This window comes from Lepisosteus oculatus, chromosome 4 (genome assembly GCF_040954835.1).
Source record: "Lepisosteus oculatus isolate fLepOcu1 chromosome 4, fLepOcu1.hap2, whole genome shotgun sequence".
NCBI classification, from domain to species: domain Eukaryota; kingdom Metazoa; phylum Chordata; class Actinopteri; order Semionotiformes; family Lepisosteidae; genus Lepisosteus; species Lepisosteus oculatus.
In genome coordinates, this window is record NC_090699.1 from 5,766,882 (window position 1) to 5,791,728 (window position 24,847).

Genomic DNA, 24,847 nt, shown 5'->3' on the forward strand with positions numbered 1-24,847 from the left:
CTATTTCTTGAGGTGCCTCAAGCGATGGGGGATGCCAATACATGTGTTGGTGAACTCCTACTGCTCTACCATCGAGAGCATCCTCACCAACGGGATCACCGTGTGGTATGGCAACACCTCTTCGCGAGAAAGAAAGGCACTGCAGAGAATGGTCAATATGGCCCAGAAGATCATCGGCTGCGGTCTCACCGAGATTAAACAGCTCGATGAGGACCGCTGCCGTGGTAGAATTCTGTCCATCACAGAGGACAGGGAGAAAATAAAACCTGAACGGAGAAAAGGGTGGTGCCGGGAACGGGAACGAACAAAGCAAAGCAGGAGACTCAAGACAAAGCGCCATAGAAGCAGGGGTGAGGCTCACAGTAGAGTCCAGTAGTAGCTAGGGACTGCATAATTAGCAAATGTAGATCACCAGAAGGGGATCTGAAATACACAGCAAGTCCTGGAAAACAGTGAGCACACTTGAGAATGTGATGGTTGCCCAGGGCAACCACTAGGTGAGAGACGTGGTACAGGACGCGATTGCAACACTGGCTCAACAAACAGCAGAGCTCCCTTCTTCAGATAAATGTGACATAATCCTCCAGACCCTGAATCTTAATCACCTCCTCGGGATCACGATGTAACGGTTGGGATCATGTAGATACAGATGCAGGCATTCAAAGTGCGCGGTACAAACCTGTACTGCACGCAACTGCCTACGTCATACCGCGGTACGTGATTGGCTGGCCAAAATGACCGACAGGGGCACTCGTGGTGCATTGGTCAGTATTGAAAAGATTAAATCATTTAAATTACTTTATTGTGCATGTTTTAATCCGCTTAGTATTGAATATTTATATAGAATTTTACAACTAAAGGGAAATTTTAGTACCTGAGCATAAAAAGAAGAGGAGCATGACGCATCTGAAGGTCATAAACAATATTAATTTAGGAACATAAACATATTATGTAAACTGTATATGGCTGGTCTTGGTAGTTTAAAGAAACAAATACACACCAGTATTCCACTTTCTCCCTAAACATTTTAAGCATCAAAGTTTTACATGTGGTTATTTCAGAAACGTTTTTACGTGCTCCTTCTGACCATATTACGTTTATATATTTTGTAAAAAGTGATAAAAGTTTTAACCTTTTCTACGAATACACTCACTATCAGAGTAAACAAAAGCATACTTTTAGAATTTGATTAATAGGCAATATATTATGGAATCACGTATCTAAAGAAATTAAAAACTATATAATTATATTCGTATACTGAAGCTCAAACAGTATTATAAGACTTTCTATTGATATGTGTATTGCTGTTTCAGTACACATCATGCAACTGCACCGGTGGTGTGATGGCTTACGTGACTGACTTATAACCCTGAGGTCAGGTGTTTGAATCCACCTATTGCCATGAGTTGTCTTTCAACAAATAAACATTTCTTTGAAAAACTAGCAAATAGCAAATATTATGGACACTATATTGACATTTTTTTATTTTTCTAAATATCATAACATGTTTGAAGCCAAGTCATTTATTAATAACAACGAATAATTTCAAACTGCAACTGATATTATTACTGACAATAAATATAATCGACACTATATTTAATTTGTTGGTCTTTCTAAATATCACAAAATATTTAAAGTTAAGTGACTACCATTTTCCTTGAATACTTGCGCTCGTTATCACAGTAGAAGCAACTCATACTTTTCAGAATTTAAGGATTATTTTGGAAAAGTTTTTACGTGCTCCTTCTGACCATATTGTTTATATGCCTTGTGAAAAGTGATAATGTTTTAACCTGTTCTGCGAATTCGCTCGTTATCAGCGTAAGAAAAAAAGCATACTTTTAGAATTTGATCAACAGGAAATATAATATGGAATAGAATATCTAAAGAGCATGCTTGCCAGCGCGGTGACATCACCGCCTTTCCCTCTGAATAGCTTGTCAAATAGGCAGTGAAAATATTTGTCTGCCTGTCCGCGGGAGGAAGGGAGACTGTCTTTCATTGGAAAGTCCACCTCTTCTACTCTGAGAATGTAGGGGGGAGGAAAAGTGCCCGATAATTAAAATATTTATGATGAAGGTGGTAGGTTCAGTACTTTTGTCCAACTGAGCAATCTTGCTTTCGTAAAATATACCAACTTTTAATGTTAAATGATTAACAAACTGTAATACACAGTTTAAATGTACAAGTCTAAAGAGGATACAACTAAAATACTTAATTGAATAAAGATTGTCCCTCAGCAGTGATCGGGATTCGAAACTGGGTGTTTTCTGGTGACAGCTCAAATGCTGTACATGAGAGGTTAAGCTTTATTAGCTCCACCTGGCGGTTTTACAAGGTGATTCCGGATAAAATTAACAATCTAATTTGCAAAATGCGGTTTGACGGTAAAATGCAGTTTGGCGCGAAATGACACGTTATGACATGTTTGGATGCGACACGCCCTCCTCGTTGTATCACAGAGTATCCTGCTCGTTTTGAATGGCTGCATCTGTAAGTCCTCATGGCTGGCACAAGTTCAATGTCTTGAACAAAACATGGTAAAGCTGGTGTCACACTACACGACTTTTCTAAGGAATTTCAGTCATAGCCCTCATTTACATAACGGTAAGAAAATCACAGCCCGTTACCGTCAGTCGTGTAGTGTGACAACGCCAAACTAGTTCTTCTTCGACACTTGAAGAAGGCTCCACAGCCGAAACATTGTGTTACTTTTCGTCTCTTTTCAGCATGGAATAAGCCTTTACTTGTTCCTTTGCAGCCTATTCATGCATGCCGACTCAGCCATCTACTTGAACTACATTATTCTGATATCATGAATAACATCACAAATGGTATTGCGAGTCAAAATAAAGATTATCAAAAGTCCTGTCCAGTTTTCTGCTTTCTCTACTTTTACTGTGTGACTATGTCCTTTCAGAGAATCAAAGATAATAAATTCTATTCACTGTTACAATACTGAAGAATAAGCCTTCTACAAAAGCAACAGCAGAGCAGAAGAGTCCTGACAAACCACTAGAACAGTGCTGCTACAATAGGGGCTAAAGTCACAGCACAACAGTCCTGGTACAATAAGGGCTACAGTCACAGTCCAGTATAATGTTCATGATGGGTCATGATATCTGTAGCAGTAGTAAGTCAGTACTACTGTAGGTGCTTCCAAATATACAAGTTAAAAGCAAAATGTTCCATCTTAGTCTTTTCTATCCATTTACTCTCCCTGTATGTAATCATGGTTTGTTTTGTGTTGTGCAATGGCAGTGAGCCAGAAGTGATGCAGGTACCCCACCCTGCAGAGAACTGGTGATCTGTTGTGAACGAGATCTGCACGTCAATAGGGCCTAATCTAACATGAGCAGGAAACTGCAAAGATATGAGAAGAACCTCCCTTTTTTACTTTAAGATCGCAATCTACCATCTGAAGGGTCTGTTTTAGCTTTTGGAAAAGTTGTGCCGTTTACTGTATGCCTTCTCCATAATGCACCATTCCCAAAAACCGTACACGCAGACTTGGGTGCAGTCAATCTATGGTTCATTCCCCTTCCCTGGCATCACCAGGTCTCCAATATATCTGCGTCACCGAAGACAGGCCTGTCTCCTCCTCTGTAACACATTACAGACTCACATCTCTACTTTTGGTAGGTCAGTGCATCCTGTTTAACTGGGATAACTCTGAAATCACGTTTTAGATCTATTTCAGGGTGCCCGCTTGGCAAATGTGCAAACTCTTCATACAAAACTTATCGCAACCAATGTTAACTAATTCAATGTTGTTCATTTAATTAAATGTCAATGGTTAAGTCCTAGTCATACTTTAGTATAAATCATAACAGTTCCATTTTAAAGTGTGTTATTAAATAAAATTGTGAAATTGACTGATTAGATATTGAAATCTAATTATTGATTGTGTTAATCTAATAGACTGAGCATTAGCCTACCTGATCTGATTAAACTTAATTTATTGAAATCCGTAAACTACCAGGCTTTACCTATCAGAACACACCCCCTTCCCAGTTGTCCAAGATTATCAGCACAAGCCTGGCTGCATCTCTCTACAGACATGATTTCCTCCTCAGTATCAGACATGACTGCGAAGGTATCTTGTCAGCCACGTGCACACTAGTGATCTAGGGAAGCCAGCAAAGATGAGCCCTGCTCATGGTTGTGCACTGCAAACTCTTGTGAGGACACAATCTTCCTTCTCCTCACACCACATACTTAGGAAAAGGCCTGGTCTGCTCCTACTTCAGATTCCTTGGGAATCATAGGACTTAGCACACAGGAAAACTCCAACTACTCTGAAAGTGATTTATGAGTTACAATATAAGAATAATTTTACATACTTTAATGTATTGAAATATTTTGGTATGATCATACCTACATTATATAAATGTATTATATAAATGCAATATATACATATATAGTATATAAAGTTACAGTCCTACATTTATCATTTTAAAAATTCCCCCCCTTTTGACAATTCTTCAGAGAATTTGGTGCTAAAATCCTATTGCTCTTCTGCTGAAATACTATACCAAGTCAGATGTTTAATTAATCAGCTAATTTAATCTCCAATTTGCAGTTATTGAGTCAGTTCATAATCCTGTGCGTGTTTGTGGTCTGTGAGTATCTACAGCACTGTGAGCTATATAAAGGCAGCGGTACGCTGTGTGGTCTCTGCTCCTCTGTATCCAGCAGTAGTTGGGGAAGGACGGTCCACTGTCTCTAGAGAGAACTTCGGACAAAGATGATTTTCCTCCAACTCCTTCTATGGATTCTGATTCTGGACACGGAACATAAGAAAATAACAAATTGACTATCTGATAACCTTTTTTTCTCTAGGTTGCAAACAACAAGGCTTTCGGACACAACTTCCTTCATGAGAATATGTCAGCTGCTGCATTCTTGATCAAACCAGCTCTTAAATGACAGAACTGAGAGCAAGTGTACCAAACACACCTACACCTGTTAAACAAGAATCCAGGAATGTAATGTGCTCCTACTAGTCATTCGACACTCTAGAATAAGATACTCTGCAGCTCCACAATGCTGGAACTTCCGAAAGTCAGTGCTGGATCAGATACTCAGTGTTGTACCGATCCCTGTCTGATTCCCACCTGAGTTCACCCAGGTTTATTGTAGCAAGGGAGTAAACTATGAAAAAGGGGTTTGAGTGCCTGGTAAAAGTGCAGTGAAGAACAGTGAAATCAGGGTAAAAGCACATTACGATGTACTGTAAACAAAGTCTGCCAGTATCGTAAGCAGAAATAAAGCAGTTCTACAGTGGTCATTCAGGGTGTGAAGGAGGGACAGTGGTCCTGGCAGGTCTACATCCACATCTAGTTCACCAACACTGATACCACACACTGTGGGTTCTCACTGTAGCATCCTGTTTCTCCCAGTGAGCGTCCTCCGATGTCAAGCATTATTGTTAATGGACTCTGTCCATTCACTGTTTTAACCTGAACCAGCCCCGGTGTTTTTACACATAGAAATCTGCAGTGTATCATCCTGAAATGGCTGTTTATCAGCTCCTTCCTTCCCGAACCACAAGTGTAGAAACCGTCTAGAAGAAATTGCTGTAAAAAGCCAGTTTTTACTTATCATTGTACAAAGTTCTATTCCTCAGTAAATTTCAAGTCTGTTCAGGTGCGTGCAAGGAGGGTCCTATTTAACTGTCCATTGGTCAATTTCTACACACATTCTAAAAATATACGGTATGTAGACATCCGCGGAGGGCTCCATAGCCGCACTGTCATTCATTTCACTTTTATTTCTCAGTGTGGTCTTAACCTCTAATTCTTTTGTGGATGATGCAAGTCACAACAAAGTTCAGCAAAGGTTTAAAATGGGTTTTTGTTACAGTAAAAAGCCATTTCCCAAAGATCTTCCAGGAATGCACGTAAGTAGGACCTATACAAAATACTTCCAAACTTGCTGTTTATGACCAAGATATTCCCCCCTTCTAGTTGCACCCAAAAAGTCATATACAATTGTAAACAGTAGATGTCTGTGTTCTCTGCAAAGACATTTACAACATCAAACACAGCTCATCAAATCAGATCAAAACCTACACTTTATAACACACCTTTTAAGAGCCATTAGGGCAAATTGAAAGTATTTGTTACGCTACTTCATCACAAAATCTACCAGCTGGACAGGAGAACATTCTTCTATTCCTGATACACTGTGTGGAGACTCTTCAAGATCAAATCAGGCATGCTGAGCTCAAAATGGTTTTCTGAGTGGAAACATTTAAAATCAAACCAAACATTGGAAAGTCTTGTCCTGTCTCAATGCGTCCAAGAAACATGTCTCCAAGCATTCTTCTTATCATCAAGACTGTCTCTTTCATACAGTTCTTGTAAATTTAGAAAGAAAAAAACAACCCTTCCAATCTGTGTTTAAATGTCTGACACCTAATAATTAACATTCCTGTGGTGTGACCATCCCTTTTAGATCATTTAGGAATTTTCTCAAATTTTACTTTGTGAGGCTTGGGGCGTACAAGCTGGACCGACCCTCCAAACACGAGGTCAAGAAAAGCATTAAGAAGGTCGTCCTCCACGAGCAGTACGAGAAAGCAGCAGACGGCTTTGACATCGCCCTGGTGCAGCTGGACAGCAAGGTGTGCCTCTCTCCTTACATCAGTCCTGTCCAGCTCGCCAAGCCCAACGATGTCTTCACAGAGGACACAGAGTGCTGGGTCACTGGGTGGGGGATGACTAAAGAGAATGGTAAGAAATGATGATCAGGGCTCCTGTGTTTCTCGTTAGGACTCAGGAACTAACACTGCAGCCAACAGCCAGTCATTCTGCACATCTCTCTTGTCTGGTTGCTGTGAGCTCATTCAGACATCTCACCCAGTCATTTACTTGAAAGGGAGCATATCTGCTTCAACAACATCATGGTGTATATTGCCCTAGATCAGCGGTCAGCTGACATGGCACATGTGTTTTTATTGGCATGCAAAGGGATTTTTAGTGCCATGTGTAATGAATTTGACACATGCAATAAAATAACTTAAGCCATGAAAAAACATATTCAAAAAATATATTAAACTGTTTGACTGTTCTCTAATTCTCTACATACCACCAAATGAAAACTCTTTAGTATAGAAAAAAACTGTTCCCTTGCTTTATTTACCAAATTATTTTTTGTGGGGCTGATTAACTGTTTTAACAGGAAAGCTCTTAACACGTGCTGCTAAGAACACTTTTCCAAACTCAAATGTAAATTTGGACAAAATGGAGATTTAAAAGTTAGACGTTTACTCACTTCAGCCCTTTTGGAGAGAGAAATACTGATTAGTTCAGAGTCATTTATCACAAAAGTGTCCAATTACATTTTCAGACACAATGTGACAATTTCAAGGGCAAGAGTGGCGAGGCTATTGTAAGTAAAAATCTGTAAAAACCATTGCCTGATTGTTTTGGCTACCATAAGATAGTTTACTGTGTTTCTCATCTGGAAAATCTTTGTGCCAGGATTTTAAAGTATGAGCTTAAGAATGTGAAGACTACAGTAAAAATGTGAATTTTCTTGTTGCTCAACCTGACGATGTACAGGCAGTTTTCATCTCTGCTCCAGGGCATGGACAGTAAGAACAAGGACATTCTTCTTTACAACGTTGTTTGTTCGCTAAGCCCTGGGAAATGTTTGGCATGCTTTGTGGAATGACTTGATGCAATCAAAGCTTCTTTCAAAAAAGGTCAAAGCTATTATGATCTGCATGCTGAAAAATGGGTTGCCAATATCACCATGCATATGAATGAGGTCAATCTCCTGATCACCTGCTATGGTGTAGATCACTCCATTATGGGTCTTCTAGAAACGTGGAAGGTTTTTTTTCCCCAGACTTTGCCATTTTTTTCCCCAAGACATTGACACCTCAACATTCCACTAATTACAACATCTTGTAATTGAAAGAACTTTCTAAACATTGCACAAACCATGTTTCTGAGTTTGGAGTGTACATGTGAGAACTGGCATCAGAGTTTTCAGTCATATTTCAGGATTTTCAATGTCAGCTTTGATACTTTTGACGCAGATTTTTTCAGTGTTTCTGTGGGTGGGTGTTGTGGATTTTGAAATCAGCTCATTGAATTACGGTGGTCAGGCTTACAGAACTTGAGGTTCTGGGATCTGCGAGACACACCTGAGCCTATCTAAAGCAATCACAGCGTCTTTATTATGACCTGTTGTGAAGTCCCTGGTGGTTAAATTTGACTGTTTGAAGAAAGTAACATTTTCACTGTTCTCAGCATTTGAACCAACAACCAAGCAATGCCTACAGTACCTTTTCTAAAACCATGGTGCCGATCTGCAAGGACAGCCACTATTTGAACACAGGTGACATTCTAGCTCAAGCTTTTATTCACTTGGAATAAAATTTCCATAACCTTACAAATATTATAAGATGTGGTGGTCTTTAATTACTTGGTCCAGTTATGTCGCTCTATTGCGTGTATATGCCCCTAGCACATTTTTTTTATTTCTCCCCCCACTTCAATCTAATACAGTCAAGTCTCCCTGTAGATTCTCACCCCTAGCCAAAAGGCACCCAACTCCTTCAGATGGAAGCCATTGAGATACTTCCTGTATTGAAGAAGCCGTCTTTAGCGTCTCTGGTCCTCAGCCAAGTGTTGCGTTTGCAGATTGTTGTGTGTAGCCGCTCAGTTGAGCAAGATGCAGTCATTGGCAGACTCTGAGAAAGCCACTTAAATGGGTCCAACTCTTTAATTTATTTCTAAAGTCTCTGAATGTGTCTCATGTGGTAAGATGGCCACATATGTAAATGTCATTTGCTCGAACACGAAGAACCACCTCATAATCTTCACAGGCCCTTGTCAGGACCCTGTCTCCTCCATGATGTCGGCCATCCCAGAACCTGGGAAGACAACATGATGATCTCAGCAATACATTAGTGCCCTTGATGTACTGTAGATCTCACTTTCAGTGTCCTTTACTGAACATCAGCCTATAAACTGCTATCCTCTTCTGGCGAGCTGTCACAATGTTCTGAATTCAGCAATAACCAGGGTCTGGATCCTGTCAGCTTCTCTCTGCTGGGCACAGAGCTCCAAAAATGTGCAACGCAATCTGCCAATGACCCCTCCCACCGCCAACCTCCAGGGTCCTCATGGTGATGAATTTGCAGGGAGATTTCCTGTCCTTGTGATGGGAAAGCGCTCGTGAGTTTTCTTTAAAGAAAACTAATGCTTTCTACCTGGGATGGCATTGGAAATAAAGAGTAATGAATAATCCATGTCACTCTACTTGTCTTTAGCTACGTAGCAAATAAGCACCATCTCCCTCTTTGTCACTCCAGTGCAACTGGGATTCCCTCACACTCCGCAGGAAGTCTGAGTGCCCATCATGGACAACAGGCGCTGTGAATCCATGTACAACAGCAAGATTACGAAAGAGCTGATGTGCGCTGGGAATTAACACGGAGGGGTGGACACCTGCACGGTGAGTTTGCAATCCGCAGTGTAAAGACACTCTGGAACTCTCTCCCTAATGATATTAGAGAGTCACCTTCTCTAAACTCCTTCAAATCCAGACTCAAAACCCTTCTTCAGAAAAGCCTTTACTTAACTGGTTCCATTCTTCACCCCTCTGCCCTTCTTAGTACCACCATCCATGTCTCCTCTGTATATTGTAATTGTGTTTTATCTTGTGTATTCTTTTTATTTATTGTTGTTGTCATCCTGTGAAGCACTTTGAGAAGCCCCCTTTAAAGGAGCTATATAAAATAAAGTGTATTATTATTATATTATTATTGGGCTTTGCCTATCAAGACTGTTACTGTAGTCAGTAGACAAGGAAAACTCTGGGAAGCACACAAGAACACTGAGTCTTCACAGGCAAAGCCTATCAACATACAACATACTTTGTAATTTGCTATCCTCATAACGGTTTTCTCAATCTACTGTAAAGCTCTTTAAGATGCTACTTTTAAACACACTATATAAAGCATATTGTATTATTATAAATGTGAAGTCAAGGCTTCCAGACCTGGAAGTAACAAGGAAAGTGCTGGCTTAATTGCACATAGGTGGTATTGATGATTGCACTTGTGTTGTCATTACTACGTTAGATAATTTAACAGACCAAGTTGAGACTCTGCTCTGTCGTTGTGGTGATATGAGGACATTAGCACTGGTATTACAGATATTTTAGAAATAAGTAGTGATCAAGCCTTTGACTTGTAAAACATGTAGTTTTGCAAGAGATATATTAACTGAAAAAGCAATTACTTTATCTGGTAAATAAGCAATTTATCTATTATTTTAAAAAAGTTCATCTTAAGTATGTTGTTGTTTCTATATGCAACCTAAAGTGAAAGAATCCACATTCCCCTGGTCTGCGGCTGTTCTCTCAGGGAATGTCCCTGTGCTTCTTAGTGTCTGTATGTGTGCCAGCATCACCCTAGCAGACCTGTTTCATCCAGTACACATTTTCCATTGACACAAGTATCTGTGGCTTGAAGAAGTGCTTGCTGGATGTAAGCAAACTGGTTTTTCCATGTCAGACGCTGTCAGAGAAGGGGGAGAGTGTGTAGTTGATCAGCTGAGTCACGAGAGGTTGTCTCCACCCACTTCCGCAATATAAATACATTGTTACAAATTAAAATAAGTTTTATACATACCTCAACAGAAAGGCAATATAAAGAAATTAAGGTGACTAGGCTAATACCAGCAGGACAGAAGATAGACAGAGCCAGGGCATTCGATTTGGATTCTTGATTTCATTGGAAAGTGGTTTCCCGGACACTTCTTTGCTATATGCATTAATTCTGCTCCATTTTAGAATGATCATTTTTTTCCTGTCCTAAGAGTTTTTAAGGGAGGGCTGTGACAGAGCCAGAGTGCCAACTCTCCAAATGCCTTTTTTTGTCCAAACACGTCTCTTTTCACAGCCATTTTTTCAGAGTCTGAATGAGACATTCGATTCCTTTCACACATGGTTTCACACATGGACAGATCTGTCCTCTTAAAGGTGGAACTCAGTGGTCCACTGTTCTGTCAGAATTATATTCTTCTCTGAAGACAGAATGGAATCTACCCAACATAGTTCATTCTTCATGCTTTATTCTTCCTATAATACAGTTTTTAGCAAGCCAGGGTAGCAACAGGGAGTTCATTGGGGACTTCCATTAAAATAACTTCCATTACATCATAACTATGGCTTCTGTCTCACTGTGGCTAGTGTCCTGTTGTGTATTTATTACTATTAATTCTCTCATATCTCCTCTTAGCCATAGATGACTCATTTAGATTCCTGGGCACCTATATCTGTAGCTCTCTAAAATGGCACATAAACACAGACCATCGCATCATGAGGGCACATCAGAGATTGTACTTCTTCAGACAATTAAGTAAGTTTGGGCTCAGTCAACACCTCTTTGTCCAATTCTACACAGCCATCATAGAGCATTCTGACATCTTCTATCTCTGTGTGGTACGGAAGCATGGACATCCTAACAAGGAACAGGCTTCAAGGCATTGTTACGAAGGCCTCCAAGATCACTGGCAGTGCTCTCTCCTCAGTTCAATCATTGTACACCCAATGTACCACCATACGCGCTAACAAGATTTTTGCGGATCCATCTCACCCTGCACACGACTTCTTTCAGCTGCTCCCCTTAGGTAGACGTTTCAGATCACCTGACATCCAAAACTTCACGTTTCAAGAACAGCTTCTTCCCGACTGCTGTTAGGCTGCTCAACAAGTAATGTGCCCCCAACTATCAAAAACTTAGTATTGTGCTTTATGATCTGTATCACATTTAAATTGCACTGATTTGTCTATATTTATATTTGTCTATTTGTCTATGTTTACATTGCAGGTCATCAACTCAGCATTTTTTTTTGCCTATTCGATTAGAGAGTGAATATTTATGTTCTGTATTGTGTACCGTCTCTCGTCGTCCTGTATTTCAACAATCTGTATTGTATATTGTGCATTCTGGTCCTGTATTTATATTCTGTGTGTTATTGTCACAGGTCAAATGTCTGCAGCAACGGTCGTGTGGAAATTAAGATTCTATTCTATTCTCTCCATCTCTTGTCCTTTTGTGTCGTGTATAGTACTGACGTATTCTCTATTATCTCCTCTCTCTGTCTCCTGTCCAGTTGTGTGTTTATTCCTGAGGGATACTCTGGGATCTCCTGTTTTGTTGTGTGTTTATTATTGAGGGATTCTCTGTTATCTCCTCTCTCTCACGATGTCTCCTGTCCTATAGGGGGGGTGTGTTTGTTAAGAAAGGATTGTTTTTAGACGTCAAACAAACCGAGTGGGTGAGAGATCACTAGAATCCACTGAAACTGCTAACAGCCTGAGGAATGATGACAGAGGGAAGGCGAGGCAAAGCTGGAGTGAAGGGGTGGGTGAGAAGAGGGAGGGAGAGAGAGAGAGGTATGTGACAGACAGGTGTATTTCTGTTCCTCATTAAAGCAGGAGGTGGGGGGACAGGGTACAAACACTGTGATACCTGAAGCAAGTCAGACTGTGAACCATGGCACTGCAAGGCAACCTGTTCTCTCTCCTGGCTTTGCTGCTGTTACCAACAGGTAAGCTATTGTCCTAACTGTATGTGTGTAACCCTTGTGCCTACCTGTGTGCATATCAGTCTATGTTAATCTGTCTGACTGTCACTGTCTATTTGTGTGTTCAGAGTTTCTATTTTAGATCTGATTTTCTAGCAAGAGTACAGGCCAATTTTGAATTATTTGGGGGGGGATTAAAAAACAATTTAGAAGAACAGGAATCCAGAACACAATGTTGTTATAGGACATAAATTATTTGGAAACAAAGATATTAGCTGTCACAATGTTCTGACTGGAATCCAACTGAATCCATAAGGGTATTTCAGAATCTAAGAAAAATGTCACAAGCTGGAAAAGTTTCTGTTGGGTACCTGTTGGATTTTTTTGTTGGAAGAAATAAGAAAAAGGATTTAAAATGGGTACTCGCATCAAAATTAGGCTTGGCACTCCTGGTGCATGAATATAGTATAGTTTTTGCAAATGATTTAACTTGAAAGGGTGTGCGAGAGCCTAACCCAACAGCTTCAGAAGGCAAGGTAGGACTCTGGCTTGGATGACAGTGCATAGTCCACAGGTGGGACACTTTAGTGATGCCGGTTAACCTGGAATTAACCTGGGCAGCATTCCCCTGTAATGGGCAAGGAAACAGAAGCACCTGGGAAACATTTGCATGGACACAGCAAGAACGCAAATTCTTCATGGAGAAGAGCCACGGTCTAGAATCTAACACAGTACCCAAGAGCTGTGAGACAGCAACGCAAACTGCCACCCGTGGTACAATACAAGAAAATATCATGACTGAAATTTCCATTGAAACTATAATGAAATAATATGTCAGATACATCCACCACACCAAGATCCTGAAGAACCGAGTTCATACAGAACGGACTGACTTGGAATCCGGTGAAAAACTAAAAGTTGGGTTTGTTTCTAGACTGGGAAGACCTCTCTTCACCAATCAGGAAACAGGTTCTAGTGACTTCAGCTCATTGTCAGCTGGAAGATGCAGCTATATTTCTATTCTTTATACATGTCTTACATTCTACCATGATTCCATCCTCCGTACAAATCTGTTTTACTGTTATTATGAGATTAGCAGGAATGAACTGCAGCCAGCATGACTGCCTCGGGCTTCGAGACCTGAAGGACTGCCAGAGCTGTAAGAAAACCTGCTGGATCACTCTCTAGTCCCATAACCACAGGCATAGGGCTGTCGGTCATGATTTTGAAACCACCAAAATATTCCATTTGAAAACCCAGCAGAATACTTCTAAAATCTATTCAGGACGTTCTGAAAATTAACAATCAAGACTGTATCTGTCACATAAAAGTCAAGGCTGTGTTTAAGACTTCCAAGTCATTTTCCCATCGGACTGGCTCTAATTCCTGGAGTAATTACACACGTTTTCAGGAGCTCTCTCTCTACTGGACTGGAATCCTGTACGCTCTTCTATGCACTGCTGAGAGCAATAACTCTCCTACAATCCCTGTTTCTCCTGGTGTGAACACACACTTTCTCCCACTAGCATGTACGACCTAAAAATGACTTATTTGACCTGAATCTCTACCCACTTCTCAGTCTTATCTGAAATGTATTGTCAAGCTCAGGGCATCCTGGGGGCAATTTCTAGCAAGTATTTCCATTATGGGTGTACAGACAGCTGGGTTTTTCTTTTGCTAAGAATGGGAGCATGTGAACATGTGAAAGCTCCTGCAGTGCTTTATTTCTGGATGTTCTTGCTTTCTCTGTGGGGCTCTGTACAGACCCACTCCAGCACAGAAAGGGTTGAGGCCCTGAGGCTCATGATGAAAACCAGTTGTACCAGTTTCAGACCACTGGCCTTTAACACAGGAACCCTGCTCCCTCCCTCCATTGTCCTGCAGCTTATCAATATGACATCAGTGTTCAAATATTCTCCTTACTTCCTTCAAGCTGACTATGAAACATAGCTTGTGTTCAGTATCGAGTGTTCCGACAGTTACAACTGCAGAGAAATAAGAAAAAATCTTAAATTCCTGTTGCTAATGTGAGAACTGTGACATTTGTTAGGACTCATCTTGTATGTTGGCCTCCTGTTTATTTCTACATTTGAAAAGTGCTTTTCCCTCTTTTTCAAAACATACAAAACTTTAGAAACGCTTATAGCCATCAATGCGTACTGGGAGCCATATTCACCCCCGAATTTCACTTTAGATGAACACAACACTCGTGTTCTGCGCCATTTCCTGATATCTGGGCTTTTACACATTGCAGAGCTCTCTGGCTTGGGGCAGAAAACAGATACCACTCTTTAAGCCAAGAACAATATTGGAAAGGTGAATATTGCACAGGGAAGAGGGAATACAGAATAAGGAATAAATGAGAAGAAATAGGGAACATGGAACATGGAGCAAGGAGTAGGGTCAGGGTTTAGACAAACCACTCGGACTCTGAGCCTGACAGCAGGGGTGAGATTTTGAATGTGAACGTGATTTTAAAAAATCAAACCGATTTAAAAAAATAAACTACTTGTGTTTTATGACATGGGAGTTTAATAAATGCTGTGAACCTCCTCTGTCTTTAGTAAACTTTATCTGGCACCTGTTAAAACAGATCCCAGCATTCCGTTCAGTTCCTGGTACAATTAAAAAATGTGTTTCGATTATTTCCACACTAATAACCTGTTCACCATCTATTGACAGCATCCATTTCTTCAGTTCTTCAGTTTCTCTTCAGTTACTTTGCAAAACACAGACTGAGCTGCAGTCCAGACATTCACTTTTCTGTGCCCTGACACAGTGACACAGGCTCACCAAAGAGCTGTAGCAAAACAGGTCCCAGTGAATGTCCTTGCTGGCTTTCAGCTTGTAGGAACCTCCTATGTTTTCTCAGTAACAGTGCTCCCCTGTGGCTGGGCAAGGCAACAATGTATAATAAACTTGTCATTATTTACTGTCAACCAGTGACGGTACTGCACAGTACAGATCGAAACTACTGTACGAAACAATCACTGTGTTCGTCAAGGTTCGCTCAGCTTCTTGGGGAACATTGACCCCTTGTGGCCGGAAGGAAGGGCAGCAAGTTTCCAGTGCGAACACTGAGGGCCAGCCACTGTGAAGGTACAATGAGAAATAGTGGGTTCAGTACACTTTCAGGCTTTCAGGGTTCAGGCTTTGGTAGAAGGGGATGTAAAATATCTACTCTGCTAGTACCCAGACTTTGCAGAAAGACTTCAGCAGTTTCTTTATTATGGATTTGGTGGCACAATGGATACACCCAAGAAGACTAGCCACAAAGGAAATCAGTTTTTCTTTTACAACAAACTGAGTGTTACGACATATTACTAAGGCCTTGAGACCAAGAACAAGTACAATGAGAAATAGTGGGTTCAGTACACTTTCAAGTGTGAACTCACCAGTGAGTCCAGGTAAAGACCAGACTGCTGATTCCGAATTCACTGGAATTCCTGGAAAAACCGTGCAATGCGTCTTTGCTACTGTAGCAACAGCCACTAAATATCTGACACTAAAGACAACTGTCTTACTTGAGGGTTTAATTACACTCCAGCAAATGACGAGGAAATTTCTCCCTAGCCCAAACAGGTCTTTTTTTTCCCCCAGCTGTCTTGGGAAACTTTCTTGGGAAATCAGAGTTACAGGTTGAAACCTGCAGTGTGTGTATGGACTACAGGAATCAACTTCGCTCCATACAAGAGCCCCTTCTGTAGTCCTTAGATTCTGTTGTAAATTAATAATTTTGCTCTTTTCTGTCTAATGAGACCTTTCTTCTTTTTTTAAATTTCAGAATCACAACCCCAGACTGGTAAGAATATTGTTCTTAAAAATGAACAGGATCACTTAAAAACAGCTGAATGCTCAGAATCTCCTGATAATAAACACACACAACATAAGAGGAGACACAGTGAGAAGAAAACAGGGAATCCCTCAGTAATAAAAACATACATGACAGGAGACACAGTAAGAGAGAGGAGATCACAGAGAATCCAGTGAGAGACAAGAGATGATGATTTAACTGAGCAGGTGATACAACATACTTGTTAAAAAACATAAAAACAGCTTCAAATGAAAGGACCTATATTCAGCCCATGTTACTTGATTATTAGTAACTGACACAATTTGAAAGATCCAGTCAGGTTCAACTCCAGTTCACTAACCAAACAACTGAAGCAAGAAACTCCAGGACCTGCAATAACTTAGCTTCTTTATTTCTCTAAGCTCCAGCCTGTGGACAGGCTGTACTCAACACCAGGATTGTTGGGGGCCAGTTTGCCCAGTCGGGGTCCTGGCCCTACCAGGCCAGTCTGCATCTGAATGGGGCCCACAACACACAACAGGACAGGAGACACAAAGAGAGAGAGGAGATCACAGAGAATCCCTCAGTAATAAACACACACAACAGGACAGGAGACACAGTAAGAGAGAGGAGATCACAGAGAATCCCTCAGTCATAAACTCACAACAGGACAGGAGACACAGTGAGAGAGAGGAGATCACAGAGAATCCCTCAGTAATAAACACACACAGCAGGACAGGAGACACAGTGAGAGAGAGGAGATCACAGAGAATCCCTCAGTCATAAACTCACAACAGGACAGGAGACACAGTGAGAGAGAGGAGATCACAGAGAATCCCTCAGTCATAATAATATAATAATAATAATAATAATAATAATAAACTTTATTTTATATAGCGCCTTTAAAGGTGGCTTCTCAAAGCGCTTTACAGGATGACAATAACAATAAATAAGAAGACTACAACAATAAATAAGAAAATTTCACAAGACAGGACACAATTATAATTACAACAATACAACAATAACAATAGAGGAGACCGTGGAAGATGGTATTAAGAAGAGCAGAGGGGTGAAGAATGGAACCAGTTAAGTAAAGGCTTTTCTGAAAAGGAGGGTTTTGAGTCTGGATTTGAAGGAGTTTAGAGAAGGTGACTCTCTAATATCCTTGGGCAAGGAGTTCCAGAGCTTGGGGGCATAGCAGGAGAAGGCCCTGTCGCCCATACAATGTAGACGGGCTTGGGGGACAGTAAGGAGGGCAGAATTTGAAGAGCGGAGGTTGCGAGGTGGGGAGTAGGGCGATAAAAGTTCAGACAGGTATTGAGGTGCCAAGCCATGTAAAGCCTTGTAGGTGAGCATGAGGATTTTAAAGTCTACGCGGAATTTGACCGGAAGCCAGTGCAAGGACTCCAGGATAGGAGTAATGTGAACACTTGCGCTAGATCTGGTCAGGATTCTGGCAGCTGAATTTTGGACATACTGCAGCTTGTTCAGAGTAGATTTAGATACCCCAGGGAGCAGAGCATTGCAGTAGTCAATTCGAGAGAATACAAATATGTTGATCAGCTTTTCAGCCACAGTTAATGATAGCATAGGGCGTAGTCTTGCGATATTTCTAAGGTGAAAGAAAGATGTTTTGACAGTATGCTGTACATGTGGGTCGAATGTTAAGCCAGAATCGAATATAACCCCAAGGTTTTTCAATTTTGATTGGAGCTCAAGTACAGAGCCATCTACAGACAGGGTTACAGGACTGGCTTTACGAAGTTGATGGGGGGTACCAATAAGCATGACTTCAGTCTTGTCACAGTTAAGATGAAGGAAGTTTTGAGTCATCCAAATTTTTATGTCAGAGATGCAATTAGATAGAATAGAGACAGCCACATCAGTGTCAGGTTTGGTATGGATGTATATTTGAGTATCGTCAGCGTAGAAATGAAAGCTGAGGCCATGTGATCTTAAAAGCTGACCAAGTGGGAACATGTAAATGCTGAAGAGCAAGGGGCCCAGTATTGAGCCCTGAGGGACACCAGACTTGACAAGACCAATTTCAGACCTGTACCCATTGAGAGAGACAAAGTGACAGCGATCAGTGTCACTCACAACAGGAGACACCTGTTGTGAGTGACACTGAACATAAACTCACAACAGGAGACACCAGTTCACTAATAAACACAAAACAGCATTCACTAGCCAATCAAGTGCCTAGTCAGTAACTAATAAAGCAAGAAACTACAGGACCTGCATTAACTTAGCTTCTTCATTTCTCTAAACTCCAGCCTGTGGACAGGCTGTACTTAACAACAGGATCGTCGGGGGCCAGTCTGCCCAGCTGGGGTCCTGGCCCTGGCAGGCCAGTCTGCGTCTGAATGGGAAGCACACATGTGGGGGGACCCTCATCAACAGCCAGTGGGTGCTGACTGCAGCGCACTGCTTTTCAAGGTAGGAGAGAAACAGGACCCTCTCTGTCAGTATGTACAGTGCTGACAGGAACTGCAGATTGTGATGACCTTGAACACTGATTGTAACACTGTGGACTTTGTAATAGGCAGGCAATGACTGCAGAGCTAATGACCTCTAAAAGTCATCAGTATCACAGTAAATCTGACAGCGTACAGTTCTGCAATAAGAACTATTTGTGCCCTCAGAAATACTTCAACTCTTCTCACGTTCTCCACTCTTTCACTCTCCAGCCCCATAACTCTGAGTCAGTGGACAGTGTATCTGGGAGTGACAGACACGGGCTCTAGCACCAACACAGTGTCCAGTGGGGTCCAGCAGATCATCAAGCATCCAAACTATGACTCCTCAACCAACAACAATGACCTGACCCTGATGAAACTGAGCAGTTCTGTCTCCTTCAACAACTACATCCAGCCCGTCTGTCTGGCTGATACCAGCAGCACCTTCTACAATGGGACCAGCTGCTGGGTCACTGGCTGGGGAGACACAGTTGAAGGTGGTGAGTGTATCCCAACGAAACACACTCCTTTGCCAAAACTTTTCTTCCAATTCAACTGATGGTTTCAAGCTGAACTGACATAATATACCACACCAGAAGGCCTACTGGAATATCAGCACAGAAAATAAACACTTGCACTCTATTTGCAGATCATTTGAGTACATGATTTTTACACCTTTGTAAAGGTTGATATGGTCGACATGTTCAAATTCCTGTAAAGATCTTATCTTCTGGGACACTGGAGGGTTAAAAGATGATGGCTCAGCAGATCCTGCTACAGTTGTCCTTCCCAGAGATGAGTTCCAGCTTGTGGGCACTTTATGGTAGTAACAAACTGTCTTGTCTTCCAGGGACAACTCTACCCTCGACCCTGCAGGAGGTCCAGCTGCCCATCATTGGGAACAGGCAGTGTGGGTGTCTGAATGATGTGGTCTTCGGAGCGAACAGTGTCACTGGCAACATGATCTGTGCGGGAGTGCTGCAGGGGGGCAAGGACTCCTGCCAGGTAGCTGGAAAAGCCTTTTCTCTAAGCATCTCACTGTTTAAAAGTGTTGAGCTGCACCACACAGTGCTCTTGTTGGGTCAATGCTCTGTATTGGTAGTTTCACCAGACACAGACTGGTGTCAGTGGACAACACTATGTGGACAGTCTGCCTGTTTTAACAATCTTTTATCTGTCTTTAGGGAGACTCAGGGGGTCCCCTGGTCTGCAAGCAGGGCTCTGCCTGGGTTCAGGCTGGTATTGTGAGCTTTGGAAAGGGCTGTGCTCGTCCCAATCTCCCAGGAGTGTACACCAGGGTGTCCCAGTACCGGGACTGGATTAACGGACAAGTGGGGTCGGGAGCCACAGGCTTTGTGACCTTCACCTCCAGTGGCACAGACGCTGACAGCAGCTTCACCTGTGGTGCCACAGCAGCAGTGCCCACTGCCATCCCCACGACTGCAGGCCCCAGTGAGTAAAATCCAGGATATATCCAATGTGAGAGTGTGTGGTATGAGAAAAGGATGACACAAATCCACCCATCTCAGCAAGCCGAACTGCTGTTTTCTCAGTGATTTGGTGATGATACTGTACATGGGAGCATTAGACATGACAGATGTTCAACCTCTAATAAACAGCAGAAGGGATTCAGCTTCGTCCCTCGAGAATAACAAAAAATGGGTCATTTTTTCAGGACACCACTAATATCATCACCTAGTTTCTTCTTATAGGCTTTCTGTGGAAAGCTCTTGCAGACCATTCAGTCGAGCTGGAATGTCTTCAGCTTTTTGCCACGGCCCCTCAGTAATAACGACAAAGGGTTTCCAGAGCTCTCCAAGAGTTACTTTGCAGCTGTGGTCTCTAGTTCTGCTCTAAAAAGGTGCATGCGACATCCATTGACTCCATTTAGATTCAGATGATAGAATCACATTCTGGGGATCCAAGGGTCATGCAATAGCAAGACTGAGAGCAATTATGACAGACTGCTTTCTCATGTTGTTTGACCACCAAATTTGACTACACTTAATCCATTTAGTTAACAAACACATTATGAGAGACTGGGTGATAACAAGAATCACACAGCTTAAACACAATAGCAAAATATAGGACACCTTTATCTTTTTCCGATGATGCGAATCTGCTGGCTTACTATGTCTTTCAGGCCAAGTCTGCGGGAGGCCCAGACTCAACACGCGCCTCCTTGGGGGTCAGTCAGCTGCAGATGGGTTCTGGCCCTGGATGGCCAGCCTGCAGAGGAATGGAAGTCATGTGTGTGGAGGGACCCTCATCGCCAGCGACTGGGTGATGACAGCTGCACAATGCTTACCCAGGTACAGACCAACCCCACCTGTCCCTCTCACCCAGGTACAGAGCAACCCCACCTGTCTATCTCACCCAGGTACAGACCAAATCCCACCTGCCCCTCTTACCCAGGTGCAGACCAACCCCACCTCTCCCTCTCACCCAGGTACAGACCAAAACCCACCTGCCCCTCTTACCCAGGTACAGACCAACCGCACCTGTCCCTCTTACCCAAGCAGAGACCAAAACCAATCTGCCCCTCCAATCCACATCCCCCTGTAACAGAACTCTCTGCAAACATATATCCAAGACCACGCATATTCAAGACTCTTCTGGGTAATTCTGGATCACCCAGATGACATCATGTATTTCCAGCAACCTTATTTACTGAATCCCTTGCAGAAAATGCCCAGCTATTTACACAGGTGAGACAGGTAGGAGACTGGGGGCCATTTCAGGGAAATACGGGCTCTCCAAGCCCATAGTTTCCCATTTCACCTGATCCGACTGATCTCTCCATCTGCATCCTCAGAGGGGTTTCAGAACACCTATTGCAGAAAGACATCCGAAACCAAAATTACCTTGAAATTGGGATCACACCTTCCCCCTTCTCTCAATGACAGATTCATTTCCTTCTAACCCTCTCTATTCATTTGCAGGTTTTGACTTCACACCACCCGAGAGTCGATACTCTTTCTCTCCCGCCTCCTCTCCACTCCCGGCTTTTGAGCTCCCATGCTTTATCTATCAACCGCTGATCTTCCTCACTCCCTCACACATGAAGAAGGTTCCACAGCCGAAACGTTTTTCTTTTCAGCATGGAACAAATCTCATTCCTTTGCAGCCTGCGCACACTGACGAGGCACCCTACTTCTTCAACCTTTTTGTTTTCTACTTGCAATGGAAACATGAATGCAGAGAATGCAGTGTTATTTTTCCTAATAAAAACAGCTACATAAGTGCAGGAAATCATAAAAAGGGGGAACACACAGTGAGGAGCCCCTGTACTACAACTGTCTGATGAACATGATCACTTTCGCACTGATGATGCGGGGCTCAGCTGTACAGGTACTTGTGACTCAGTAACAATCAGCTAACATAGTCACTGTAGAATAGTGAAAAATCAACAGATAAATCCCAGAAGAACTTTGACTCACTACAAGAAAGTGTAAAAGCTAATAACATCTGGGGGTGAAATGGTGAATATTGACTGATTTACACTGATGGTTTGATGATGTGTTACTTTCCCTCTGATTTGCATTAGTGTTTGTCACAGTGGTATTACAGTGCAATGTTCTCAGAGTCTGTATTAAACCCTCTCTCTCTGTCTCCTTCGCTCTCCAGCTCTGTGAACACCAGTGAATGGAGAGTGTTTCTGGGCAGGCAGAACCAGACAAGCTCCAACACCTTAGAGAAATCCACTGGAGTCCTGAACGTTTTCACCAGCAGCCTTAGTGGCACCAACATCGCCCTCCTGAGACTGGACACCAATGTCTCCTTCACAGACTACATCCTGAGCGTCTGCCTGGCAGGGGCAGGAATCACATTCACCCCTGGCACTCAGTGCTGGGTCACCGGTTGGGGCAACACAACTGCTGGTGAGTCAGGCTGGAAACTTCCCCTTGAAGGTCTATGAGGAGTCCGTTTCTTGATTGCAGACATGATCAAGGTGTTTCACACAGCCTGAACCAGCTGCACAAATGGGGACCAGTGTTTTTTAGTTGGGGGGGGGGGTCTTGAACAAGACCAGTGTCCAATCCAATGGAATTAAAAGTGTGGTATGTGATCCAGGAGATGCTAAAAGTGTTTTCTGTTCCTTTAGCGCTCCTTCAGGAAAAAAGTACAACAATCGTCCAGTGTAACAACGGGTCTTCAGCTGACACCATCTGTACTTCTCCTCTGGACCTGGAGCAGGTGAGCACACCTCCATCACAGCTCTTCTTTCAGTTTCAGATTTACAGAAGTTATGTAGTTTTGCTGTGGTCAATCAATCCATGTCATGTTAACCTCCGTCTGTCTTACTCTGCACAGGGAGACACAGGAGGCCCCCTGGTCTGCAAACGGAACTCCATTTGGATTCAGGCCAGTGTGATTGTCCCTGGCAACAGCATCACGCGCGCTCTCTCAACAACGTCGTTCATAACGGTCTCACGTTACGCGAGCTTCCTGCAGGCGACTGTGGGCTCCAGAGTTCCCCTCATCTCCAAAAGCAGCCCCAGTGCCCGCTTCACCCCCTTCACCCACACAGTCCTCCTCCTGGCTGCACTCCACCTTCTGCTGGCTGCCTGGATCTCCACATTCTGAGCCCCCCTTCCCAAACTTTCACTGACAGCTACAGACACACAGAACACCTGAAGAATGAAACACATCTGAGTTTTAAACACAGAGCGCCTTTCCTCAGATAAATGTAACATAAACCTTCAGATCCTGAATCTTAATCACCTTCTCGGCCTCATGATCTACAGTCCATGTCACACAGCTCCACACAGGATGTAAGAGCTCAAAACTCTTACATAAATCCTCATGGCTAGTTGGGCAAGTTCCATGTTTTTAACACAAAAAGGGGAACAGACATCACTGGATTTGGCTCAACAGAATCTGCTGACAGCTGACACCATCCTCCCCTCAAAATCACATGTCTGCCTCAGATTCGCTGGTATGAATCTCCCAGTGTTATCAGAATCCAGCTTAGCCAGCGCTCAGATAGCGATTCATCATCACTGACATCCCCTGATAGACACTGGTCAGCATCAATCTTACTCAACTATACCCACACAAAATCAATCCTCGACATCAATTGGTCAGTAGGATTCTCCCTGCTGATTGGTCAACAAGAAACCCGCTCCACATTGACTGGTCCTGCATCACCCAATTTTTCTGTGTGTGAGAAAACCACTGTCTGACTTCAGTGTGCTCAGCTGCTCTGTGAAACATGTACTGAACTAGCAGAAAACGTCCAGAAGAAACTAAAGAGACTTTTCAAGCTCAGGTGTTGTAACCGTCTACTGCACTGCTTCTCTAACCAGTACACCACCACAAGGGATCTGAAAGAAGTCAACAAACCCATTCAGACTCACAATGGAGACAACAAGTGCAGCACACAGTAAAAAACTCAGGGAACCAGAGGTTCTGAGAGGAGTGGAAGTGGCCTGGTCCTGACGTTGAATAAGGATTTGCAGATGGGTTTTATATGAAGGGTGGTGGGCAGTGAGGGTGCAGGTGGGTGGGCTGCTCCACTCTGCCCACAATGTATTCTTTCTTGAACTCTTCGTCTTCCAGGGACCAGAAACACAGGAAGCACAAAGGCAGGTTTTAATGTACCTCATACAAGGACTTGGCAATGAAGGCAACTCGTCTTTTAAATGTTTTTCTCAAAAAAGAAAATGGGTTTTATATGAAGGGTGGTGGGCAGTGAGGGGGCAGGTGGGTGGGCTGCTCCACTCTGCCCACAATGTATTCTTTCTTGAACTCTTAGTTTTCCAGGGATCAGAAACACAAGGAGCATAATAGTGGGTATAATTTGTATTTACATACCTCTTTTGTTTATTGACCTGGATATCTCTTCTTTGATTCTATGGCAATGAAGAAAACTTTATGCATTTTTATTTTTTTAAACAGAAAACCTGGAGAATGGAGTTGACTATTTTCTTATATGTATATTATTAATACAAATGGAACTCTTATTGCATATGTATATTTATTTTCTTTTATTATACACATCTAATACAAATACTAAAAATAAAGTACCCAGATTGAAA

The 24,847-nt window shown here is 42.5% G+C and overlaps 1 protein-coding gene across 1 annotated transcript; it reads left to right on the top strand.

Annotated features, from left to right (window-relative positions):
* The first annotated feature begins 12,422 nt into the window (after nt 1-12,422).
* LOC102690574 (prostasin-like) lies at nt 12,423-24,847 on the top strand. The gene is made up of 10 exons (XM_015339589.2): nt 12,423-12,578; nt 16,339-16,356; nt 18,624-18,786; nt 19,038-19,306; nt 19,657-19,811; nt 19,991-20,258; nt 20,950-21,118; nt 22,434-22,687; nt 22,912-23,003; nt 23,121-24,847. The coding sequence occupies exons 1-10, from the start codon at nt 12,524-12,526 to the stop codon at nt 23,391-23,393; spliced, it is 1,716 nt and encodes a 571-aa protein (XP_015195075.2). The 5' UTR covers nt 12,423-12,523; the 3' UTR covers nt 23,394-24,847.

Bases quoted from the DNA above. Each gene is read 5' to 3' on its own strand.
- LOC102690574 (XM_015339589.2), top strand. From the start codon at position 12,524: ATGGCACTGCAAGGCAACCTGTTCTCTCTCCTGGCTTTGCTGCTGTTA. The intron at 19,812-19,990 runs GTAGCTGGAAAA...ATCTGTCTTTAG, and splicing joins GGGGCAAGGACTCCTGCCAG to GGAGACTCAGGGGGTCCCCT. The intron at 23,004-23,120 runs GTGAGCACACCT...TACTCTGCACAG, and splicing joins CTCCTCTGGACCTGGAGCAG to GGAGACACAGGAGGCCCCCT.